Below are 24,315 nucleotides of genomic sequence, written 5' to 3'. Positions count from 1 at the left end.
TATTGAACCTTTAAAGCGGCAATCAAACAATAACAAACCATCATCCCCACCCCTATTTCAGTAAAAAGCTGTGGGATAGGGCTGGAGAAATGTAACCACTGTCACATTCAAAAACAGAGCTATGGAATCAAGGACTGAGCATCCATGATGTCAACATTATAGTTCTAAACATGTTTATAGGCTATATAGTGTTTGTTTACATTTACTTTGTTTACAAACATTGGATTGAAACAAGCTTGCATTTTGGGTTTTGATGGAGTATGACAGTTGAACTAAACTCATGCAGCATTCCTAAGTTATCTTCTTCAAGAATGCAATCTGGTCATGGGTGCACCTCAGCCACGCTCAAGATCCTAAACGATATCATAACCGCCATCGATAAAAGACAGTACTGTGCAGCCGTCTTCATCAACCTGGCCAAGGCTTTCGACTCTTGTCATTCACCGCATTCTTATTGGAAGACTCAATAGCCTTGGCTTCTCAAATGACTGCCTCGCCTGGTTCACCAACTACTTCTCAGATAGAGTTCAGTGTGTCAAATCGGAGGGCCTGTTGTCCGGACCTCTGGCAGTCTCTATGGGGGTGCCACAGGGTCCAATTCTCGGGCCGACTAATTTCTCTTTATACATCAGTGCTGTTGCTCTTGCTGCTGGTGATTCTCTGATCCACCTCTACGCAGACTACACCATTCTGTATACATCTGGCCCTTCTTTGGACACTGTGCTAACAAACCTCCAAACTAGCCTCAATGCCATACAACGCTCCTTCCGAGGCCTCCAGCTGCTTTTAAATGCAAGTAAAACTAAGTGCATGCTCTTCAACCGATTGCTACCCGCACCCTCCCGCCCGACTAGCATCACTACTCTGGACGGTTCTGACTTAGAATATGTGGACAACTACAAATACCTGGTGTCTGGTTAGACTAAACTCGCCTTCCAGACTCACATTAAGCATCTCCAATCCAAAATTAAATCTAGAATCGGCTTTCTATTTCGCAACAAAGCCTCCTTCACTCAGGCTGCCAAACATACCCTCGTAAAACTGACTATCCTACCGATCCTTGACTTTGGCGATGTCATTTACAAAATAGCCTCCAATACTCTACTCCGACTACATCCAGTTTGCTATCACAGTGCCATTCGTTTTGTCAGCAACACCCCATATACTGCCCAACACTGCGACCTTTATGCTCTCGTTGGCTGGCCATCACTACATATTCGTCGCCAAACCCACTGGCTCCAGGTCATCTATAAGTCTATGCTAGGTAAAGCCCCGCCTTATCTCAGCTCACTGGTCACCATAGCAACACCCACCTGTAGCACTCGCTCCAGCAGGTATACCCCCAAAGCCAACACTTCTTTTAGCCGCCTTTCCTTCCAGTTCTCTGCTGCCAATGACTGGAACGAATTTCAGAAATCACTGAAGCTGGGGTCTTATCTCCCTCTCTAACTTTAAGCATCAGCTGTAAGAGCAGCTTACTGTACCTGTACACAGACAATCTGTAAATAACAGACCCAACTACCTCATCCCCATATTGTTATTTATCCTCTTGCTCTTTTGCACCCCAGTATTTCTACTTGCACATCAGCATCGGCACATCTATCACTCCAGTGTTAATGCTAAATTGTAATTATTTCACCTCCATGGCATATTTATTGCCTTACCTCCCTACTCTTCTACATTTGCACACACTGTACATAGATCTTTCTATTGTGTTATTGCCTGTATGTTGGTGTATGTGTAACTCTGTGTTGTTTTTTTCGCACTGCTTTGCTTTATCTTGGCCAGGCCGCAGTTGTAAATGAGAACTTGTTCTCAACTGGCCTACCGTATCCTTGTATATGTAACCGATGTGAAATGGCTAGCTAGTTAGTGGGGTGCGCGCTAATAGCGTTTCAATCGGTGACGTCACTCGCTTTGAGACCTTGAAGTAGTTGTTCCCCTTTTTCTGCAAGGGCCGCGGTTTTTGTGGAGCGATGGGTGACGATGCTACGAGGGTGACTGTTGTCTGTGTGCAGAGGGTCCCTGGTTCGAGCCCGGGTAGGGGTGACTAAAGTTATACTGTTACACATAGGCCTACTGTAAGAGTTAGTTCAAATAAGTGCATAGAATTACATAACTAGAATTAAACATAGATGTATAGGATCTCTGCCTTTTTGTGGTCGACAATACATGTATTATTCAGAATAGGCTACATTGATTACATACACGTTTTATTTTGGAATCGCTGTATGCTTGTGTAAATATTCATATTTTTAGCTCCGGGGAAAAATAGATTGAATGTTAGTCCTTTTGACCAATGAAAATGTTTAAGCGTAAAGACGGCTCGGATAAAATAGTTTATATCAGAGCCATAGAGGGGGTTCGATTAATCCTGCCCGGGACCGGACCCCCATGTAAACGTGTTTTGTGTCGGCTGGTCGTGAGCCAGGTGCCCCGTTCAAAGTCCATGGCGAATTCGGCTCCAAACAAAAGTGACTTAATTAAACCTCTAGTGACTCCCCATCCCGCATGAGGGAGCGTAATCATCGACTGACACTAATTAGCATAACGCAACGGACGTAAATATTCCTAGAAAATATTCCTATTCATGAAAATCACAAGTGAAATATATTGAGACACAGCTTAGCCTTTTGTTAATCATCCTGTGATCTCAGATTTTCAAAATATGCTTTACAGCCAAAGCTAGACAAGCATTGGTGTAAGTTTATCGATAGCCTAGCATAGCATTTTGTCCAGCTAGCAGCAGGTAACTTGGTCACGGAAATCAGAAAAGCAATCAAATTAAATCGTTTACCTTTGATGAGCTTCGGATGTTTTCACTCACGAGACTCCCAGTTAGATAGCCAATGTTCCTTTTTTCCAAAAATATTATTTTTGTAGGCGAAATAGCTCCGTTTGTTCTTCACATTTGGCTGAGAAATCGCCCGGAAATTGCAGTCACGAAAACTCCGAAAAATATTCCAAATTAGCTCCATAATATTGACAGAAACATGGCAAACGTTGTTTATAATCAATCCTCAAGGTGTTTTTCAAATATCTATTCGATAATATATCCACCGGGACAATTAGTTTTTCAGTAGGACCGATTGGAATAATGGCTACCTCTGTATTTTACACGAGAATCACTCTGGGAGCATCAGGTGACCACTTGCGCAATGTAGCCGCTTACGGGTATTCTTCAACATAAATGCGTAAAACTACGTCACAATGCTGTAGACACCTTGGGGAATACGGAGAAAAAGTAATCTGATTGATAGCCCATTCACTGCTCAATAGGGACGCATTGGAACGCAGAGCTTTCAAAACATGAGGCACTTCCGGATTGGATTTTTCTCAGGCGTTCGCCTGCAACATCAGTTCTGTTATACTCACAGACAATATTTTGACAGTTTTGGAAACTTTAGAGTGTTTTCTATCCTAAGCTGTCAATTATATGCATATTCTAGCATCTTGTCCTGACAAAATATCCCGTTTACTACGGGAACGTTATTTTTTCTAAAATGAAAATACTGCCCCCTAGTCACAAGGTTTTAAGCACGTGTAATAATTACTATTATTCTGTGTTTTCCCATGCTAAAGGGATTGCTTTTTATTATAACGGTTTATCTGCCTTCCCAATAAAAAATTGTTAGAAAATTCAAACATTTATTTGATGAAAAAGATATGTTGTATGTTTCTGGACGGTGTACCATGCTGCATGGGTTGAGATTTGAGAAGCGTGCTCCTCCCCGATTTAGTCCGATGACGTAACGGGCCATACCACGGTGCCCCGCGGTTTAGCGTCATCGAATCCGTACATTAATACTGACGAATTTCTTAGTTTTTTTCAAATAATGTATTTCCTTTTAATTTATGTAATTCAAGGCTCATCTGTAAAAAAAGACATTGGTCTCAGTATGACTCCCTGATAAAATAAAGTTTAAATTAAATATGACTCTGGCTTGCACAACCAATCTTGAGAGAATGGCGGTCGTCGTTTGATGTTTCATCGTTGCTATGGAAACACAAAGCTTTACCTGAAAAAAAGCTGACAGGGAGTTTATGACAAGTTATTACAACTGGCTAATACGTTAACACAAACTGTTAACTAAACAAGTAAATAGTGTATATAGAAGTAATCACTTAAAACTATCGCCGATGCATCCTGAACCCCTCGAATCCGGTGAGGTGGAAGAAGAAAGTGGTGAGGAGTCCAGTATGACCCTTCAAGCTGGAGATGTTGACATCGCGTTCAGCAATATTTCTGCAACTTCCAGTAAACTAGGTAAGACAGTTCACTATAATTTAGCATAATAGTCAGCACATGGCAACATGTTAAATAATCGCATGAGTCTAGCCATGTCTAAAGTTATCCTCCTATCTCACTTGTGTGTCCTCACATACAGAAGTCGACAAACTCATACAAGCCCAACAACAAGAGGAAAAGGACTCGGGTCCAAGGTAATCTTAAAAGCTAGGAATTGGCTGTCAGTAGTCTTCTAACATTATTGTTCGTTCTGTCTAGCATTCTAACTAGTGACGCTTTATGTTCCTCAGAATGACAAAGACATTTCTGAAGGACCACTGCAAGCAAAATAAACTCTACATGACACCTCGATTGAATGACACACTGTATTTGCACTTCAAAGGTGTGTCTGAAATTGTTGTTGTTTATGGACGTGTTAGATATATTGTTGCATGAATAATTTATAGAAATTAAAATCATACGCTTTGTGTGGTCTATATAGAATTGTAGGTGGAATACAACTGCACTGTTAGAGTTATTTGAGTATTCTTATGTTATTTATTTTATATTTTCCCCTCTTAGGCTTCTCCACCATAGAGAATCTGGAGGAGTACACAGGGCTGAAGTGTCTCTGGCTGGAGTGCAATGGACTGCAGCGCATCCAGAACCTGCAGGCCCAAACTGACCTACGCTGCCTCTTCCTCCACCAGAACCTCATACACAATCTGGAGAACTTAGAACCACTCAGCAAGCTCTGCACCCTCAATGTCTGCAACAACTACATACCGCACCATCGAAAACATTGGTGAGTCTGTCCTCACTCTACGTACCGCACCTATCTCTCTCTGTGTGTGTGTGTGTGTGTGTGTGTGTGTGTGTGTGTGTGTGTGTGTGTGTGTGTGTGTGTGTGTGTGTGTGTGTGTGTGTGTGTGTGTGTGTGTGTGTGTGTGTGTGACTCCATCTATTTGATTGGTGAGTATTTTCCCAGCCTGCCTGCCTGATCTGGGCACCTTGCAGATAGCCCATAATAAGCTGCAGACAGTGGGAGACGTGGAGCATCTGAGTCAGTGCCTCTCCCTCAGTGTACTGGACATGTCCCACAACCTGCTGGATGACCCAGACATCCTCACTGTGCTGGAGAGAATGCCTGAACTGGTGAGAAGACATGCTCACAACAGGCTCACACAGATTAACAGTACTGTATGCAATAGAGATCATATCATCTTTAATCATTAGTATGCCCATGCGCATGACACACTGACTATAAAATGCAAATACTCTTGCTTCATGCTGATAATATACCCAAGCCTGTGTGTGTGTGTGTGTGTGTGTGTGTGTGTGTGTGTGTGTGATTACACCCTTGTTGTTCCCTCCTCCTCAGCGCGTGCTGAACCTGATGGGAAATGAAGTGATAAAGAAAATCCCATACTACAGGAAGACTATGATCATACATCTCAAACAGCTCACATACCTGGATGACCGACCTGTGTTCCCAAAGGACAGGTGCATTACCAATTTGTCTCTGTTTGCCCGTACATGTCATACATACATGTCATACATACATGTCATGCTTGAGTCATTGTGTGGTCTGTGATGTTGGTCCTTGGATGCTGTATGATTGTCATGTGGTTGCGGTATGAAGGGCATGTGGGAAGGCGTGGGGGACAGCGGGTCCGGAGGGGGAGCGCAGGGAGAGGGAATCATGGCAAACACAAGAGAGAAGGAAGATCCAGGACAGTCTGGACACCATGGCAACCATCAGAGACCAAGCCATGGAGAAACTGCGACTCAGAGAGCTGCAAGAGAGAGGTACGTACTCATATCCACACACACACACACACACACACACACACACACACACACACACACACACACACACACTTGGAACCTCCTTACACACACATGACGTAGAGAAGTTTGATAAGGGTGTGTTGACCTTTTCTAGGGGAGTATGAGACCACTACAACTCCAGAACTTGAGAGCCCCAGTAAAAAGAACCAGAGGCAGAATCAGAGCCCAGGCTGGGAGGAGAGGATCCAGGCATTTGTGAAGGACAGTCTGGAGGCCCATGAAGAGTTCCTACAGACACAGAGAGAACAGACAGAAAAGGAAGAGCTAGGGAATGAACAGCCACTGAAGAAGCAGCTAGACAGAGAACAACCAGAAAGAGAGGATCCGGAGGGAGATCGGCTAGAGAGAGAGCACCAAGAGGGAGATCAGCTAAAGAGAGAGCACCAAGAGGGAGATCAGCTAGAGAGAGAGCACCAAGAGGGAGATCAGCTAGAGAGAGAGCACCAAGAGGGAGATCAGCTAGAGAGAGAGCACCAAGAGGGAGATCAGCCAGATGGAGAGCACCAAGAGGGAGATCAGCCAGATGGAGAGCAAGCAACAGAAGAAAGCTTAAAGGAAGAACTGTTAGAGTTAAACCAGTCAAGGAGAGAACAACTACAAAGAAGGCAGCCAAAAAGAGAGAAGTTAGAGAGAGAGCAGTCAGTATGTGGCCAGCCACAGTCTCAGACAGCTGGGAGAATTGTAGAGCACGGTCCTGGACCAATGGTGACTGAGCTAGAGGAGACAGAGGACCTGGAGACCATCCACCTGGGGCCACGCCCACCACTTCGTATTGACGTGAGTCAGACTGACCACCACAGCCAAGCATTACCAGTCACTATAATAGTGATTATCACACTGTAATAATGTTTTGTTATCTAGTCCCTCTCCATCAGCGTCTTATCCAAAAGCACAGACTGCCTCAGACTCTTTATCATTTAGCTCTTGACTCTAACCTTCATTTAGAGCACGAAAGCCTTGTCCCCTGACTAATGGTCACCTGACTCTACAGGATCTCCCTGACCTGGAGGATGTGGATGTTGAAGATCCAGACAGCACCTGCATCTTCTCCTCTCAGGTACATTACATACCATACACTAGGCTGTAACTTTTATTACCCAAAATAAAGAATAGAATACCTTTAGCATTTATTGTACAATAGTCAGCAGGCATATTCCAAATTCACACAATTAGTCTCTAAATTACTCACATGCTAATATTTCATTAGGTCAACACAGCCTTTAAATCAGCAGAGAGTGTATTTAATTTGGGTCAGCTGTGTTATGTCTGAATTGACCACCTGTGTTTCCAGCGAGTATTCCGGCCAATGATAGAGGTCGTTTCAGGAGACAACAACGATGTAGATCCAATCATACATCAGAGTGGGACAGTGTGGACCACAGAGACCACATCTACCTCAGGTCCATGCTCATCTTCACTGTTCAGGGTCTGTGACAACACGTCAAACAAATCGCCCACCAATCACCTAGTAGCATTGGACCCAGAGGCGGGGGATGCCCCAGAGCTGGTGATATCAGAACCTCAGGGAGAACCCAGACAGAGGCAGAGCCCTGAAGCCAGCAAACCAGGTTGTCTCATTGAGGAGCTGGACTAACCCTGCAGAAGGCTTTGATAGCATTAACAACACTAGGTTTAGGTGTTCAATCTGGGAAAGCCTTGTTGAAGACGGGTACAATGTAAACACAGAGAGCTGCTGTGGAGCTATTTCGCAACAATGTTTTTTTTGTTCGTTTTTCGTAGCTGTTCTATTACTGGTTATACTTTATATTCTGTATTCTCAGGCTCAGTGTTCTGAATTAAGTGTTCATGAACTGCATTCAAATCCATTCCAAGATAATCCCAGGCAGATTATAGCCAGGGCTCATAAAATAAAACGTTATAGTACAGTATGGGGAATTTGTCTCAGTGCTTGTTACACAAATACTTTAAATATACCACTAGGTGGCACTTAATTTTTTTACCTTTATTTAAATAGGCAAGTCAGTTAAGAACAAATTCTTATTTTCAATGACAGCCTAGGAACTGTGGGTAGAACGAGGGGCAGAACAACAGGTTGGGGGTTTGAACTTGCAACCTTCCGGTTACTAGTCCAACACTCTAACCACTAGGCTACCCTGCCGCCCCAATTACAGAAAATAAAACATAAAAAACTAGTTTAGAAAATAGAGTAGTGATGATGATGATGATCATGCATAAATGTGAATTAAAGAGTAGTTATTTTGTCAAAGTCTTTGCGTGTTTTAGCAGTAGTATTATTACAGACCTGCTAATGCAAAAACACATGAACTGTATAATTTAATCTACCTGGGACTGAGGGTGAGATTTCAGGGCTCCCTGAAAGAAAACATGGCCCGATGCCCAGGTCAAATACTGGTCACAGGGAGACTAGAGAATAGATTTTAGTAGATTGGGTCTTTAAATAAAGGTACCAAAAAGAGGATTAACAAAAAATATATCCACCTGTCTCATCATCTCTCTTGTCATAGCCACACGCATGCACAAATGGCATTGTCTACTGTTCTCTAAATCTTTGTTTCTGTTCATGACCATGTTCACATCATAATTCACCATCTCTTCATGTTTCCTCCTCCCTCTCCCCCTCCTCCCTCCCCTACTCTGACACATGGCTAGGATGTGCAGTGTGTCCTGGGCTGTCAGGGTGCATCGAGGGATGCTGGGCAGGAACAAAGACAGATTAGATTGATCTGCTCATGACCTTCTGTTATGAAAGGATTTAAGAGCAAAGATTACAAACACACACACACACATAAGATACACACACACATTGCACGTTACATACTACACCATACATATCCTTGTAAATATATTTTATTACAAATTAATGCATGAATTATCAAATCTAACTGTCTGGATTAATCAGCTGTGTGTCTGTTTGAATTCACATCTTACAATTGAATGAAACAATGCATGCATCCCTTAAAGCAACTGCTCTGAGAAATCTGACATGAAACTATGAAAACAAACATGTATCTAAGGGAAGTGCAGCTTCTGATATCATTTTTACATTATGATGAATCGTTACATAATAAGTCCACAGGCACACTGTTTGTGGTGGCTATTCCATGCCCAGTGCCCACACAGGCAATGCAAGAATCAATGATTGGGGAATATAGGGATTTAGTCAGGTGGTGGCTGAGTAAAATACATTTTACAGGTATAGCTCATATAAAAACACGAAAGTGTATACAGGTGTAGGGGTTCTGTAGGTCTGATATCTAATTTTACATTAATACTATTGGTCAACAACTCAGATTCTGAATCCAAACAACTCAAGATGTTATAAAAGGTCTTAGATTCGTTCTTTCTATTTTTTGTTCGTCTTTCTTTCTTACATGAGCTATGTGCCATGAATGAAGTCCATAACGCTTGAGTGTTTTCTTGCGTGTTTGTGTGTACATGTACATGCCTGTGTGTGTATGCGTGTTGGAGGAGGTATGCATTTTGGCGTGAGGATGTGTGCTTGCGTGTGTTTTGGAGTGAGGGGTTTTCCCAGGTGTGTGTTGGTTAATTTTATGCTCAGTCCAGTAAAACACAAGGCTCACAGAGAACCTATAGCAGTCTGAGGGAGGCCAGGGCTACATCCTGAGAAGGAGCAGTAGAGAGATGCATGCTGAGAGCAGAAGCGTGGTGTAGGAGGGTCCAAGGTGATGCGTGTACCCTTTTAGAGTTTCTTGATTGGTCTGGTCTGATGTTGGTGGGCTTAGGGAGGGTGGCACGGGCACTGTATTGGGTGCCAGTATGGTGCGGCTGGCACACATGTCATAGAGGTTTCCAGAAAACTGTGTCTTCCTAGACTCTTGCCTCAGAGACTCCCACACAGCCGCTGCGTCTCCAGGACAACCGGCAAGTGCCGCATTCGCACACACATGGAATGCATCCCATGATCTGTAAGGGGGCAAATATGACAACATGAGAGAGTGGTTTGTGAGGGAGTGTGTTTTTTTAAAGTATGTGAAAGGAATACTCCAAGGAAGTCTGAAGGTTGTGAATGAGGGATGTGGGACGTGTGTGTGTTTACAAGTGTTGGAGCACATGTTGGGTTACAGTCTGATTCTGTAGGAATGACTTGGTCTGAAAATGAACACTTATGTTTTTAAGGAGATGGGAGAATATGCAAGGAGAAAAAGAGAGCTGGAGTGATTGAGTAGGTGTCAAATTGGAGTGGGAGAGAGAGACTCACCTGCAGACTGTGTCAATGTCCTGTGTGCTCTGCTCTTTCTGTGTGTCACCCAGACTGTCCCCCAGAGTGAGGAGACACTGAGCAAAGCTCTTGTAGATGACGCCACAGGAGCTAGGGAGTGCAGCAGCCCAACACACAGGAGCCAGATCTGAGGGAGTGAAGAGTATGAATGTGAATTACAGTAGATACATAAGCTCTTTTGTCCACTGCTATTAATAGATAACTTTTAATTTGTTTATTTACGTCTGGGGTTTTAGCATCGGAGTAAGATAATTCAGCAGCCTGTCCGCCTCTGGAGATACCTGCTATGCCCCTCTCTGTGTGTGTGTGTGTGTGTGTAAACTACATGTACACACACATTGGTAAACAAACAAACAACCATATAATCACAAACACACACACACATTAGCCCTGAGGGAGGGTGGAGAAGGAACATGAAGATGAGCATCACCACAGGGGGAAGGTTGGGGTGAATGCAACAAACTCAACAAATTAATCTCTTGCTCTGGTGTCATGCATTATGTCTCTCTCTCTCAACGTAACATTCTTATAGCCTTTAGTCAACTCCGTAGACTACAGGAGGTACCGCCCCTATCCTCAGCACTCAGTGGGATAGTATTCTCCAGCTGTCCCACAACTCCCTGAGAGACGACAGTGGGAGGCACACACACACATAAACACACACACTGCGCTGTTCGGAACAAGCTAGAACAGCATGTATTTCATTAGGATAAGTGCTTCGTAAAACCTCTCTCCTTCATATCCGAATGGATTCAGAAAGAAATAAATGTTCACCCATACAGTTGCTCTCCTCTCCTGACCAACTTACCATCACCCCATACCAAACCATCACTCCTGCTCTGCTACTTATGCCATCCCTTCAGTTTCAAATATTCTAACAAACAGTTGAACAGAAAAAAATACAGGAAACTAGTAAGAGCAGAGTGAGGTAAAAGCTGCCTTTTGAAGCATCAAACTGCGCTCACCACACTAAAGTAACATCACTACAACACACACAGAGACACACAGACATACAATACATAAATAGATAAGGGGAAAGCATCCTTACAGAGGTAAAGAGCAACAGGCAGGAGGAAAGTCACGGTGCAGGCATGGGACCTCATACTCAACTGGCCCAACTGAGTCCAGTGGAGCCCCAGCACACAATTAATGGGCTCTGATCTGATGACGTTCACAGCAGTGTTATAATCCCGGACAGAATTTTGGCGTCTTCTCAGAGTGAGGTGTCCTGTCATTCATTTGTTGGATCATCAGAGCTCAAGAGTAGAGCAGAGCATACAGGCAGATCGTAGTGAGTGTTCACAGGATTAACAGAGCAAAGGGCCGACGTGCTGCATCCAGGGGATATGTGTGTGTAGGGGAGGGGTGGAGGGCAAGCTGTGGAAAGCTTGGGGGCAACGGACCAGGGACGTCACATCATAGCACACTGGATTAGAGCATTCTCATTTCCAATCTCAGTATTAAGGGAATTTAGTGGAGGTAAAATAGCACATAGCACAAACTCACAATGCAGTGTGTCAATAGTTTGGTAGAGAGATAGAAGAAAAAGCAGAGCTCCTCAGAAATATGGGCTTTATATAAACTCAGCAAAAAAATAAACGTTCTCTCACTGTCAACTGAGTTTATTTTTAGCAAACTTAACATGTGCAAATATTTGTATGAACATAACAAGATTCAACAACTGAGCCATAAACTGAACAAGTTTCACAGACGTGACTAACAGAAGTGGAATAATGTGTCCCTGTCCGGAATAAACAGATAGCTGTCCTGACAGAATATTTCCTTAGCAAGATCACCGAATCAACAGCCCAGTTAAAGAGGGTGACAATGGAATTAGAAGTCTAGTAGAAAGGCCTCTTTAGTGTCCTAAGTTTTCATAACTGTGACCTTAATTGCCTACCGTCTGTAAGCTGTTAGTGTCTTAACGACCGTTCCACAGGTGCATGTTCATTAATTGTTTATGGTTCATTGAAGAAGCATGGGAAACAGTGTTTAAACCCTTTACAATGAAGATCTGTGAAGTTATTTGGATTTTTACAAATTATCTTTGAAAGACAGGGTCCTGAAAAAGGGACGTTTCTTTTTTTGTTGAGTTTAGTTTGCAGAACAGTTTCTTACAAAAGAGGGGAAATACTCCCTAACACAGACCCATAAATTCCAGATGTTTGGAGTTACTATTTCTCAATTAATAGAATTTATTCTGGGTTTATTGAGATTACTCAGTAAATCTGTCCTATCCACCCCCACACACATATACTGTATACAGTGTATTTTCACAGTTTCTGCCTGTGTGGGACTATGTCTTGTTTTCTAGGACGGTAAGGTGGGCTGTGCTGGGTTAAATAATCCGATTTTTGGGAAGAAGCGAGCAGATGGATGAGATCCCAGTGAGGATTAGAGAATCCAGCCCACCTGGGAGAGACGAGCTCAGAATCACAGGATCCTCTGGGACACTCAGCTCCCAGGGGGGGGGGGGGGGGGGGGGGGGGCAGGGTTCAGGCAACATTAGTTACCCACACACAGATCATATATGGAGTTTCCCTCTGCCCACCATCTAATGACAGCCCTACCTGGTTGAGCCTTTGGATTATAGACAGTTACAGACAGTTTTAACAACCCCTTCCCACTGTATGCCCCCTGCTCCACCCTCCATGCGATATCTCAACAGTAATCTGCGGTTTAATACAACCATTAGCTTCTGAATAATCTGACTGCCTCTGGAGATACCTGCTATGCCCCTGTGTGTGTGTGTGTGTGTGTGTCCATCAGAATGACAACTGGAAGCAGGGATTGAGATTAGGTCCTATAATATCCCTGACTATCTGATTGCAGAATAAGGGTCTCAGCATGGCAGGAAGCTGAGAGCCACGATCGTCACACTGCTGTTTAATTTCCCACAGTTCAATGGATGGCACCTTCATATAGATTTGAGGGTCGGATTAGGTAGATTAAGAAATAGGGACACTATGGTCAGATAAAGCGTATGTGCTTTATTTTTATGGTTGTTCAGAGAATAGAGAAGAACAATGGTTAACAATGAAAGGCAAGGACAGTAGAATATATAGCACCAGAGTACACACAGGCTAATGAAATCAACATGGGCAAACAAGGTTAAACAGGCTTAACATAACCAAAGGAAGAAATGTGCCACAAAAGCGAATGTAAATCCTTACAAATAGAGGCAAATCCACTTGGAACGATGCATGGCAGTGTGGTCACTTACACAAGTCACGCAATGACTACTGAGAGCTTTGGCATGGGATTGTTTGATAGAGGATTTCATGAATTGTTTGTTTTGTAAAAAATATATAATTCACAGACATTCACGTCAAAACACAGTGTTATACTTTAATCTTGTAATACTCTTTAATGACATAGGGTTTCCTCTTGAAAGTACCATGATAGGAGAGGCAGCGGAGTCATGCACATTGTTTTAGGGAATTTGATTCATATTATATAAGACACTAAGGAAGAGACAGTGAAATGATTAGACATGAGTGGCTACGCTACGCAGATACTGTGTGGTGAAAGCGAGAGAGAGAAAGAGGGGATAGGGAAAGGGAGAGAGAGTTGTGTAAATTTGATTGACAGGCCTAGATTAAGTCATTACATAACTCTACTGGGACCTGGGGTAGAGAATAAATCTAGATTAGGATTAGGAACCTCCCTCTCTCCATTCATCTCTCTCTCTCTCGCTCTCTCTCAGTCACACATATAATTCCTGTACCCATGTCAGCTGAAAAGGTACATTCTTTCGGTGGCAAACATATGACAAATGTACATATATACACAAACTGCATAGTGAGTCATCCAGTTTACACACATCATTGATCTTTTACTCCAAAATAACTAGCAATGCAATGTACACAGAATATTCACACAGACACAATTTACACACTGTCTAACAAACATACACACATACAGGTTACCTACCCTGGGAAACAGCTCTGAGCTTTCATGTGAGGGGTTAGCCCTCTGACAAACCCTTTGCTAACCAGCAGTGGAGCCTCAGAGTGGTGTGGTCAGAAGACTGAGGGTGCATATCAATACTCTTACTTGGCCTCCTCGTCTCCTTTCCTTAATCTACACTGTTATAATTTGACATCCCTCATAGTGTTTTTGACTGTCCAGTGCTTTTTAATCCATACAAATGAAGGAGGTTTCCATTAAACCTTTTTATGCTAGTAAAGTACATGTAGGATAAAACATTTCATGACGAGCCAGATGAAAACATTCCAAATGTTGACAAAACTCAATACGCTAGACATAATGGGATCTTTTTGTGTCGGTAAAATGAATTATGCGAGATATGTCGATGGAAATGCTTTTATACGCGAATATTGATACAATAACCATCATATCGAAGTAAATTTGGGAGTCACGCGATGACGTGTAGTCCTCAAACTACGATTTGGGAAACCATGCAGTTTATTAGACTACAGATTAAATAAATTATGATGAATTTCACAGGGTGGTGAAAGTGCAAGGTGATGAGCTTGCTGCTCCTTTCCAATAAATATCGAGGGTCTTGTTATGGTGACATGATCATCGATGTTTGGCTGCCATTTGACAAATAAAAATAATCTCGCTCTTTCGTCCATTATAATAATCTCACTATGTAGGCTATACGTGAGCTCTAACCAACACCGCTAAAGCGCACGTTCCAAGAGTGTGCACACTCACTATATAACGCAACATAGTTTGTGATAAAACCATCATTTGAGTTGAAAATGCGGTGGAAACCTACTTAACTTCTCTTTTTTATTTGAATACCACAAAGGGTATTTTTACGTGTATTACGTCATCACGCACGGCCTTTTATCAGCGACAAATTAATTTGATGGAAACATCTATCGTGGGAAAATGCGCGTTTTGTTTTTATGCGTATTTTAGAATATTCGCATGAAAATCTGTCGCCACGCCCCCTACCTTGCAATGCTAATCACATCTCGCTCTTTGAAAAAAAAGAAGGTTCTTATTTAACCTTTATTTAACTATGATAAATGGATTTGAATGACTGTTTGCTAAAGACAAGTCACTCACTAATAGATAGAATCTACAACAAAATAATACAATAGAAAGTAGCAAAGATTCTTATAAATTACAGTTTACTGATGCTAAGGACAGGGGTAAGAATGCATAAGGTCCCATATAACAGAGGAAGGTAAGATAGTGGACCATGATCCGCCATGGGAGAAAGATAGAGAAAAGGTGATCTATAGGGATGCACACTTGACAGACAGAATGGGGAGGGAAAGTCCAGTGACATTGATGTCCAAGCTGTAGAGTAGTGCCATCTACAGTCTCTGTATAGTGCAGCAGGTCTGGTGAGAGGATTCAAACTTAATTTTGAAAATGAACTCTCCATACCAGATATTCTTTAAATGTGAGCTAGTCATTTAATTTGATTTATTAGGATCCCCATTAGTAGACGCCAATGGCGACAGCTAGTCTTACTGAAAAACGCTTAACGAAAAATACATTACAGACAAATGACTTTACAATTTACAGTTAAAAACATTAACATGTAATGTGTGTATGTGTGTATCTATCAGTTACACATGAATGTCAGTACAAACACACAACAAGTAGGTCACATGGGAGATAGGCATTGTGCCATCAGGTGTTGCTTTATTTGTTTTTTGAAAACAGGTTTGATGTTCACTTGCGCTATATAAGATGGAAGGGATTTCCATGCACTCATGGCTCTGTATAATGCTGTACATTTACTTGAATTTGTTCTGGACCTGGGGACTGTGACCCCTAGTGGCATGTCTGGGGGGGGGGGGGGGGGGTGCCAGTGCTGTGTGTAAGTTGACTATGAAAAATATTAGGAATGTCCAACACATTTCTTATAATCAAGATAAGATTAAGTCATGATTCTAGATCCCTTTGATGTTCACGGTAAGTGAATTTCTCTAAGAGAAAGTCTGTTTCAATTGAAAAGGGGAATAGAAATGATAGACATCAACTGCATGATTTGATCACTGCACCAAGAATAACATTCATGCATCAATTTAAACAGATAAAGAAACAACTCAGGATATATTATTTCAAAATTAAATTTACTTCAAATGGTTATGGTTTAAGTTTCAGAACAGTCATTGCTGTCAGGTCAAAGTTCAACAGTCAGAGGTTAACATAATATTCATATGTGAGTGGCAACTACAGATACTGTATCAAACTATTTGGGAGAAGGTTGAGACACACAGTCACAGTGAACCTTTAGGTGGTGTAAAAGCCTTGCAACCAGAGAGCCATGGATCAAAACAGGTCTCTTGTGGAAATAGGCACCTCATAAGCACACATACTTTTATAATACCCAACACATCTTCCCACAGCTAGAGTCACAAAGCAACCTTGTTTTGGAGGATGGCCTCTGAGCTGAAAAGCTGGTGTTTAATATACTGCAATGAGAATTCAACTGCAGACACTGACATACAAACAGCTCAACAACCAGAAAAAATGGCCTAATAATTCCCCCAAAAAGTAGGCTACAGAGTTGCAGCCAGGCAATCCACAAGAATGCATTGGCCAATGTTTTTACACTCCCCTAAAAGGCTGCTTGCACTTAGCAAACACACGGGTGGACTAAATTGGGCAATGTTTTATAGGCAACTATGGGATTATTACTATCAACTAGCTAGCCAAAAATAGCATGAGTAGACCAAAAATTTGCTATCTCTTCTATTGAAAATAAATTGTCATCGCTTTCGTAAAAAAGAGGGTTTGCTCTGCTCTCCACGGACCCCCTTCATCTCACGTTAAAGTCTTAGGTCGCGACGGTCTTTAGCTATCCATCATTTGGGTGGGAATGATGGTCACATTTTCTTTACCGCTGCTCCTGCGGACAGCAAACGGTCCCGCTCTCGCACCTCCTCCTGTAGCTTGGCCTCGGTTACGCGCAGCTGGCGGATGGTTGCCTTCATCTCCTTCATCTTCACTTCCATGAGTGCGATGATGTCCCGCTGCTCGTTCAGCTTCCGAAGTAGTTCGGCCGAGGTGGTCCCGGTGGTCAGCGAGTACGCGTGGTCCAGCGGGTTGCTGACAACGCTGTAGTACTGCACAGTCTGCTGCTGGTCAGCGGCCGCGGCGTCAGCAGGGGGATCGTCGCCCCCAGCCAGGTCAGTGGAGCTGGAGACGACTGCAGTAAAACAGGACCCGTCACCCTGCGCGGCTGGATTTACAGGTCCGAGGTATTCGCCGTCTGGGCCGATCTGCACCACGAAAGGGCCATCAGCAGCAGCTGTGTCGGTGACTGCATCGCTCTGAGCGGTCTCAGCGGCACCTGGGGCTGTCGAAACAACGTTTGTGATGACAATACTACCTGGACTGGGGGCTGTAACAGGAGCCGCCGCAGACGCTTTCCTGTTCCTGCCCCTTCGATTCTTGCGTTCATTCACTCCTCTCAGCGGGAAGAGCGTCGGTACTCGAACTGTATAGGTCTTTCTGCCACCGGGAAAGTGTACGCTACAGACGCGGTGTCCAGTAGTGGGTTGGAAGGTACTAAAACAGCCGCTCACCCCGGCCCGGGAGATGTTCTTGAGCCAAATTTCCCTTTGCGTGGTATCCTTTGGAAATGTGTAGAACCGCAGCTCTCTGTCCCGATGAGAGTTGTTGTAGCAGCCAGGGACACAGCAGGTGAATCCAGGCATATTTATTCCAATGAAAATTTGATAAACTTGTTATTCTATTGAAGTTTTATCTAATTTATTTTTGTTTCGTTCTTCCTCGCGTTATTATCAAGCCCATCGGCCTCGAAGCGGAACTACACGTCCCACAATGCTTACAACTTCCTGTTTTGTGTCCTAAGCAGGCAGCCCCAAAAAGATGACATTTTGTTTAGTGTTGCGCACAATTAATATAGTTTTAGACGTATTTGTGTATAATATCTCATAAGTGTATTATGTTGATAGATGTTTAACTATTATATCCATTATTACTGTTTTCCAAGCAATCGTGTATCAGAACTAAGAACTTAAATAAACTACAAGTCCCATAATGAATCCCGAATAGCTTTTCTGCTTCCCCAAATTCTCATCTCGCGAGTTTTCATTTACATTTTAAACGCGGGAGCCATCCGCTAAAGGTAAACACCTGCTAGCAAGTTTTTTTTTATTGTATATATAATTTTTCATAGTATCCTAGCAAGCTTAGGATACTATCATAAAATAGCACATCAAAACGTTGTTTTTCCACATAGAGGCGACACGAATCTAACGTATCGTGAACACGACTCGGCAGAATTCCTTGATTGTGTCAGTCAGTATGATAAATTTAACTTTAGCTTAGTTTGGATAGCTAGCTAGGTTAACCTGTTACGTTAGCGTAGTTAACTTTAACGCGTTAGTTGCCCCACTTACTTACTTTCAGAAGTAGTAAGTTATGTGTTTATTTGCATTAACGTTAGCTAGCAAGTACTAAGCCGGTAGTGAGCTAGCTAACTAATTGAAACTGACAGCATGTCAATTATTTCCAGAATATCGATAAGACGTTGACTTCTTCTGTTTCGACAGACTGAACGTTATGCCATGGATTCTGTAGACGAGGACCTGTCTGCTCGAATTCTCCTGCAAAATGTAATTCAAACGGAGTCCTCCAGGTCCCCAATTACCCGCAGGTAAATCAACACTGTCGAAAAGTGTCACCCACAGTACCTACTACTATCGATCAACTAAACTTGCTTTGGCTAGCGGTTGTCTACTGTTAGGTTGACAGGCCTTCTCTTGTCAACTGTGATATCTCCAGATAAATGTTAACATTTTAATGGAATAAGCCATGTGTGTTATGTCCTCTCTAGTGCCTCCCAGGCTCAGTTCCAGTCCCCTGGGTCCAGAGTCAGACATAGTATCAGACTAAGGAGGAGTGATGTTGGGGCCCTTACCCCACAGGAGTCCCTCAAACAGAGCATCAAAAAGAAGCTTCGTGAGGTCAGGTTAAGCTGGGTGTACACTGATTTTGGCCCCAGTTTTAGCTGTCCCAGACAAGGTTTTGAGATCGGAGACAAAATCCCCATGTCCTTGCCTACTCTGGGTGAGCGGCCATCAGCTACGCTTGTTTAATGTGAGCGGGTCAGAGATGTAATCAGAGGGCTACCGATCCTGTCTTTGAGCAGTCCCAGACATCCCAATATTTTTAAAGGTGTTTGATTTTATCTGCACAAAATCTGCAATGCTGTTGTAGTGTGACATGTGTAATGACAAGATTTGAGAACGGTGATCAGCAATAGCCAGTGAGATGATGACTTTGTATCACATCACCCAGAATGTGTACTCTCGAGCAGGAGCGATGATTACTACTAGTATGTGTTTGTACTTGCCAAAGTGTCAAATCGTTACAGCTCTGACAAGCTCTTTACACACAATGTATTTCAATTAAAAATGTATTGGCTAGATATTTCAACTCTGTATGGCAAGCATGAATGTCTGACTGATAACGTTTGAGGCTGCTTTGAGCCACAGCTCGTTCTAGCTATGAAATCACATCTTTGTCAAGACCGCATGGTATAGAGAATCCTCAAGACCAAGTGAAGAATGTTTTTGTGTGTGACCTCCCCTTGTTTGTTTGCGCAGCACTATGTTGGTAAGACAACTACAGGAAAGACGGTCATTTAATGTGAGAGGCTCAGGGATGTTAGGATTTTAAAGTTGTGTAGTGTCCGCCCGGCATTACTTTGAAGATCTGTCTTTCTGTCCGTTTGTCTGTGTTGGGCAGAGGAACTGTTTTAAACAAGGCTTGTGTTGAGTTCATCAGCATTTTTGTATTTTCTCTTAGAGCACTTCCAGGTCTTCCCTGCCAGAGCCACCCAGTAAGAGGTGGGCTGTATCAGAGGGAGTCGGGAAGATAAATACGCCTGCACCAGCCACAGCCTCACTTCTCTATGACGATGACATCACATCTAGATATATACTCAGGGGGATCCTGCAGACAGGTGAGTGTTGTCATATCACAGTGAGAGTGTGTGGGTCAGAGTTTTTTAATTATTGACTAGCGGTAAGATGTATGTTTTATTATATGCTCATCATGGGCACATTATGGCCTGTTGTTCAGTGATCTTTGTTTTTGTTTCTCTTCTGTCTCCTCTCTGATTGGTCAGAGCCGGAGACATCCCTTCTGGTTCAGGACCGGCCAGTCAGGAAGGAGCCAGAGCTTCCCTCCCCAAACTCCAGTCTTCACAGCAACCGCCCAAGGTATGCTGACAGACAAGGACGATATCCTCAGAGGTGCACTCAGGACACACAGCCCTCTGCATTATTGGTGTGGTGATGTTTGTGCGTTCACACCTTGTTTTTGTTTGTGCCTCCTAGTACAGGGCTGTCTGAGTTGGATCTCCCTGACATGACCACCACAGTAAACCTGTCAAATACGGTGAAGGGACTAAGCAGGAAGCGACCATGTCGGAGTCTCAACATAACAGCATTCAACAGGCAGCTTGAACATGAAGGTAAGGTCATGGTCGGCACTGTACAGTGTGTGCGCATGGTTAAGTTTGTGTGACATCTATAACTGGAGCATGTTCTGAACATGCTACGGGGTGTGATTAAACATACTGGTTATCTGCTCTATATGAGAAGAGATTCTCTTCCTCTCATTTTGACCCACTGACAATCCCACTTTTCATGGGTTCAAGTTTAAATTTTTTATTTTTTTTTCAGCAAATACAATGGGTGTAGACGTTTCCATTAAATGTTTGCTTACGAGACCTTCCCAACGATGCAGAGTTAAAAAATAATAATACAAATAGTAACACGAGGAATAAAATACACAAGAATGGAGCTATATACAGGGAGTACCAGTACCAGATCAATGTGCAGGAGTATGAGGTATTTGAAGTAGATACTGTATGTACACGTAGGCAGGGTAAGTGACTAGGCATCATAATAGATAATAAGAGTAACATGATGTGTGTGGGTTTTATGTGAGAGTGTGTGTCTTTATATAGTATTGTGAGTGCATAAAGTCAGTGCAAAAAAGGATCAATGCAGATAATTAATGGTTACACGGACTAACTATTTAGTTGTCTTATGGATATTTAGCAGTATAATGACTTGGGGGTAGAAGCCGTCTCGGAGCCTGTTGGTTAGGAGTCTGATGATGGATGTATTCACTTCCTGATAGAATTTTATGTTTGTGGATTCCTTGTTTGCAGATGAAGGTGGCAGTGCAACAGAAAAAGACCTCTCATCCCTGTCTTCTGCCTCTCCAAGGTAAAGAGCTGCAAATTGGAAAAACTTCTGCTCTCTCATTGAATTTCAGTAGTGAATGTCAGAAATGTAAATGAGGCTGTTTTCTCATATTTTCTAGCTCTATCACCTTCTCTCTGAAAACACCCTTTGTGGACATTCGGACTGAGAAAAGGAGATTTCAAAGGAAGGTAGCAAATTGTAAAAATATTTGCCTTGAGGAGTTTGACGAGGCCCTACGGAATCGACAGGCGGCGAACGCCTTGATTGCTTCCGTTTGGTTCTTGGCTAACGGTCAGCTTTCAAACAATATGCTTCGAACACACTGATTGTGAGTTTGCGTTTAGGTACACCAGAAGTTCATTCATTTCCAATGGATCGCTGCGTTTGCCTTGCAGCATTGCGTTGCAGAGGCATATGTAGTACGTTGTGTGGTAAATTGAATGTATGCATCAAATTGTATGCGTAGACTTGACAAAGTAGTAGAATGTTGAATTTTTGTTGCACACATATCCAGTAAAAAGAATGTGGGATTCCATAATTTCTTTACATATTTTATTCATTTGCCAAGTAGCATACATATTTATTCGATGACATCTAAAAATTGTGCGAGCCTATAATATAATTTCCCTCCAATGCCGTTTTGGAACGAAATGCAATAATAGTCAAGATAGCAGAGAGTAGGCTCTTTCAACAATGAGACCAAACGGTGATGAAGGTGGTCTTGATCGCGCTGTTGGGCGGGTGTAAGGGACCAGCCCTGCCGAAAGCGCAGGTCTGTGTGGGTCTAGAGATGGTTGAAGTCCCGAAAGCATGGAGAGGAGATCAAGATCTTCAACTGTTTGGAGAAGAATTTCGAAGTTACTTTCGTCTGGACCGAAGCCAGTTCGATCACCTGCTCCAGATGGTTGGAGCCAGGATCGCCCGGATGGATACCAACTACCGGGAGTCCATCAGCCCAGTTAAACGCCTGGCGATTTGTCTCCGGTAAGCTACATTTGAGTACATTTTTAAAGCCTTTGATACCGTAATTGATTTATATTAGATACATTTTATGTGAAACCTAGCTAGCTAAAGGGCTCTAGTTAATAGCCCATATGTGACAGATTTACTTTCACAGAATGTTCATTAGGACTAACTTTTCCCAAAGTTGGTTTAAAATAATTTTTTAATGATGCAATGTTACCAAATGAAAATAAAGTTGGGGTGCCTTCTGCCCTGATGAAGGTGGGCTAGTCTTCTCCAGGACCCCTTGTTGTTCAAGACAGTTAGTAATTCATTAAATTCTTATTGGAATTACTTACACTCTTAGAAAAAAGGGTTCCAAAAGTGTCCTCCTGCTTTCCCCATAGGATAATCATTTTTGGTTCCAGGTAGAACCCTTTGGGGAAAATGTTATAGATGGAACCAAAACGTTTCTTCAAAGGGTTCTCCTATGGGGAGGACCGGAGAACCCTTTTAGGTTCTAGATAGCATCTTTTTTTTCCCTAAGAGTAGAGTTGGTCTGGGCTACAGTTTGATACAGCCATAGACTGAATTGTACTGCTCCAAGGCATTTTTAATGATGGTTGATGACTATTACAATATAATTAATTAGTAGAGCATAATAAACTAATGAGGTAGGTATATGAGTAGGTAGAATATGTGGGTGGAATTTCAAGTTACACACACTATTGAGAATTATATTTCAGATTCTTAACGACAGGGGATTCCTACAGGACCATCGGCTTCAGCTTCGGAGTTGGACGGTCCACGGTGGCAGGCATTGTCCCCTCTGTGGCACAAGCCATTTGGGACTGTCTGGTTGGTGAATACATGCCTGTCCTTAAGGAGGAAGACTGGAGGGCCATTGCTACCGAGTTCCTGGAGAGGTGGAATTTCCCCAACTGTCTTGGCTCCATTGCTGGGAAACATGTAGTCACCCAGCCTCCACCGACCTCGGGTTCGCAATTCTACAACAAGGGTACATATTCAGTTGTACTCTTGGCTGTTGTAGATGCCATCTACTGTTTCCGTGTCATCAATGTTGGTGCTTAAGGCAAGGGAAGTGATGGTGGGACTCTGCCTTCGGCCAGGCACTTCAGGATGGCACCCTGGATATTCCACTACCTGCATCACTCCCTGGGGCTGAAGACCTGGGACCTGGTCCCCACGTCTTCGTCGAGGCTTCCCTTGAGACCCAACCTCATGCGCTGGACGCCAGCTGCCATTGCCAAAGTCTGCAAGGATCTTTAACAAACGACTATCCAGGTAAAGGTTAGTTGTTGAATGCGCCTTTGGGATTCTGGCAGCCTGGTGGAGAATGTATCGGCGAGTGCTTGGTCTCAGCCCCTCAAATGTTGATGCCTGCGTAAAGACCACGTGTGTTCTCCACAACTACATGCGGAGGTCATTCCTGGAGCCGCTCCGGGTGGAGATGGGCATGCCAAATGGTCACCTACCTGATGTCACCACGGCATGTGCCAACAACACCTCCAGACAGGCACTCCAGGTGAGGGAGAAGCTGACCACCTACTTCATCACCAGCAGGTGAAGTCCCATGACAATATGCCGGAGTGAAACAGCTATTTGAAGAGCCCCCTAACACCAAGGTTATTTTAAGAACCATCCACCACTGTCCATAAAATTGCATTTTTCCTCAGATTACTTCAAGTCTCATTGTTTCTCTTCATTTGGAAGTTATATTTAAGTGAAATTTGGGAGTAAAGACCACACCTTAACCCCTTCCCTCTCCCATTAACATCAGTATTATACACACCTGGCAAGTACAGGAAAGAACATGACAAGTATGTGTTGTAAAAATGTTACAAAAAATAAAACTATTGAAAGAG

The 24,315-nt window shown here is 43.0% G+C and overlaps 3 protein-coding genes and 1 long non-coding RNA gene across 4 annotated transcripts; 2 read left to right on the top strand and 2 right to left on the bottom strand.

Moving 5' to 3' along the window:
- Positions 1-4,140: 4,140 nt before the first annotated feature.
- LOC139412188 (dynein axonemal assembly factor 1-like) lies at positions 4,141-7,673 on the top strand. The gene is given in 11 exon segments (XM_071159005.1): positions 4,141-4,275; positions 4,340-4,443; positions 4,540-4,631; positions 4,811-5,013; positions 5,015-5,033; positions 5,217-5,383; positions 5,610-5,731; positions 5,871-6,037; positions 6,174-6,856; positions 7,071-7,136; positions 7,371-7,673. Coding segments are annotated over 11 exon segments (2,061 nt in total).
- A 1,283-nt stretch (positions 7,674-8,956) lies between these two features.
- LOC139412187 (neuritin-like protein) lies at positions 8,957-11,591 on the bottom strand. The gene is made up of 3 exons (XM_071159004.1): positions 11,350-11,591; positions 10,281-10,428; positions 8,957-9,985 (listed from the first exon to the last, which is right to left on the bottom strand). Exons 1-3 carry the CDS (start codon positions 11,534-11,536, stop codon positions 9,676-9,678), a joined length of 645 nt encoding a protein of 214 aa, XP_071015105.1. The 5' UTR covers positions 11,537-11,591; the 3' UTR covers positions 8,957-9,675.
- A 4,516-nt stretch (positions 11,592-16,107) lies between these two features.
- Positions 16,108-18,049, bottom strand: LOC139411503 (THAP domain-containing protein 11-like). The gene has a single exon (XM_071157965.1). The coding sequence runs from the start codon at positions 17,954-17,956 to the stop codon at positions 17,123-17,125; it is 834 nt and encodes a 277-aa protein (XP_071014066.1). The 5' UTR covers positions 17,957-18,049; the 3' UTR covers positions 16,108-17,122.
- A 768-nt stretch (positions 18,050-18,817) lies between these two features.
- LOC139411504 (uncharacterized) lies at positions 18,818-24,315 on the top strand. The gene is made up of 5 exons (XR_011634605.1): positions 18,818-20,232; positions 20,398-20,491; positions 20,609-20,745; positions 21,451-21,508; positions 21,606-24,315. It is a non-coding gene; the product is annotated as an uncharacterized lncRNA (long non-coding RNA).

The sequence above is a fragment of the Oncorhynchus clarkii genome, chromosome 6 (genome assembly GCF_045791955.1).
Source record: "Oncorhynchus clarkii lewisi isolate Uvic-CL-2024 chromosome 6, UVic_Ocla_1.0, whole genome shotgun sequence".
Taxonomy (NCBI): Eukaryota; Metazoa; Chordata; class Actinopteri; order Salmoniformes; family Salmonidae; genus Oncorhynchus; species Oncorhynchus clarkii.
Note: the sequence above shows the minus strand (reverse complement) of the source record. Positions and strands in the feature narration are given on the sequence as shown.

Coding starts and splice junctions, on each gene's coding strand:
- LOC139411503 (XM_071157965.1), bottom strand. CDS start 17,956: ATGCCTGGATTCACCTGCTGTGTCCCTGGCTGCTACAACAACTCTCAT.
- LOC139412187 (XM_071159004.1), bottom strand. CDS start 11,536: ATGACAGGACACCTCACTCTGAGAAGACGCCAAAATTCTGTCCGGGAT. Junction 10,429..11,349: donor GCCTGTTGCTCTTTACCTCT/GTAAGGATGCTT, acceptor TCACTCCCTCAG/ATCTGGCTCCTGTGTGTTGG. Junction 9,986..10,280: donor GACATTGACACAGTCTGCAG/GTGAGTCTCTCT, acceptor GCCCCCTTACAG/ATCATGGGATGCATTCCATG.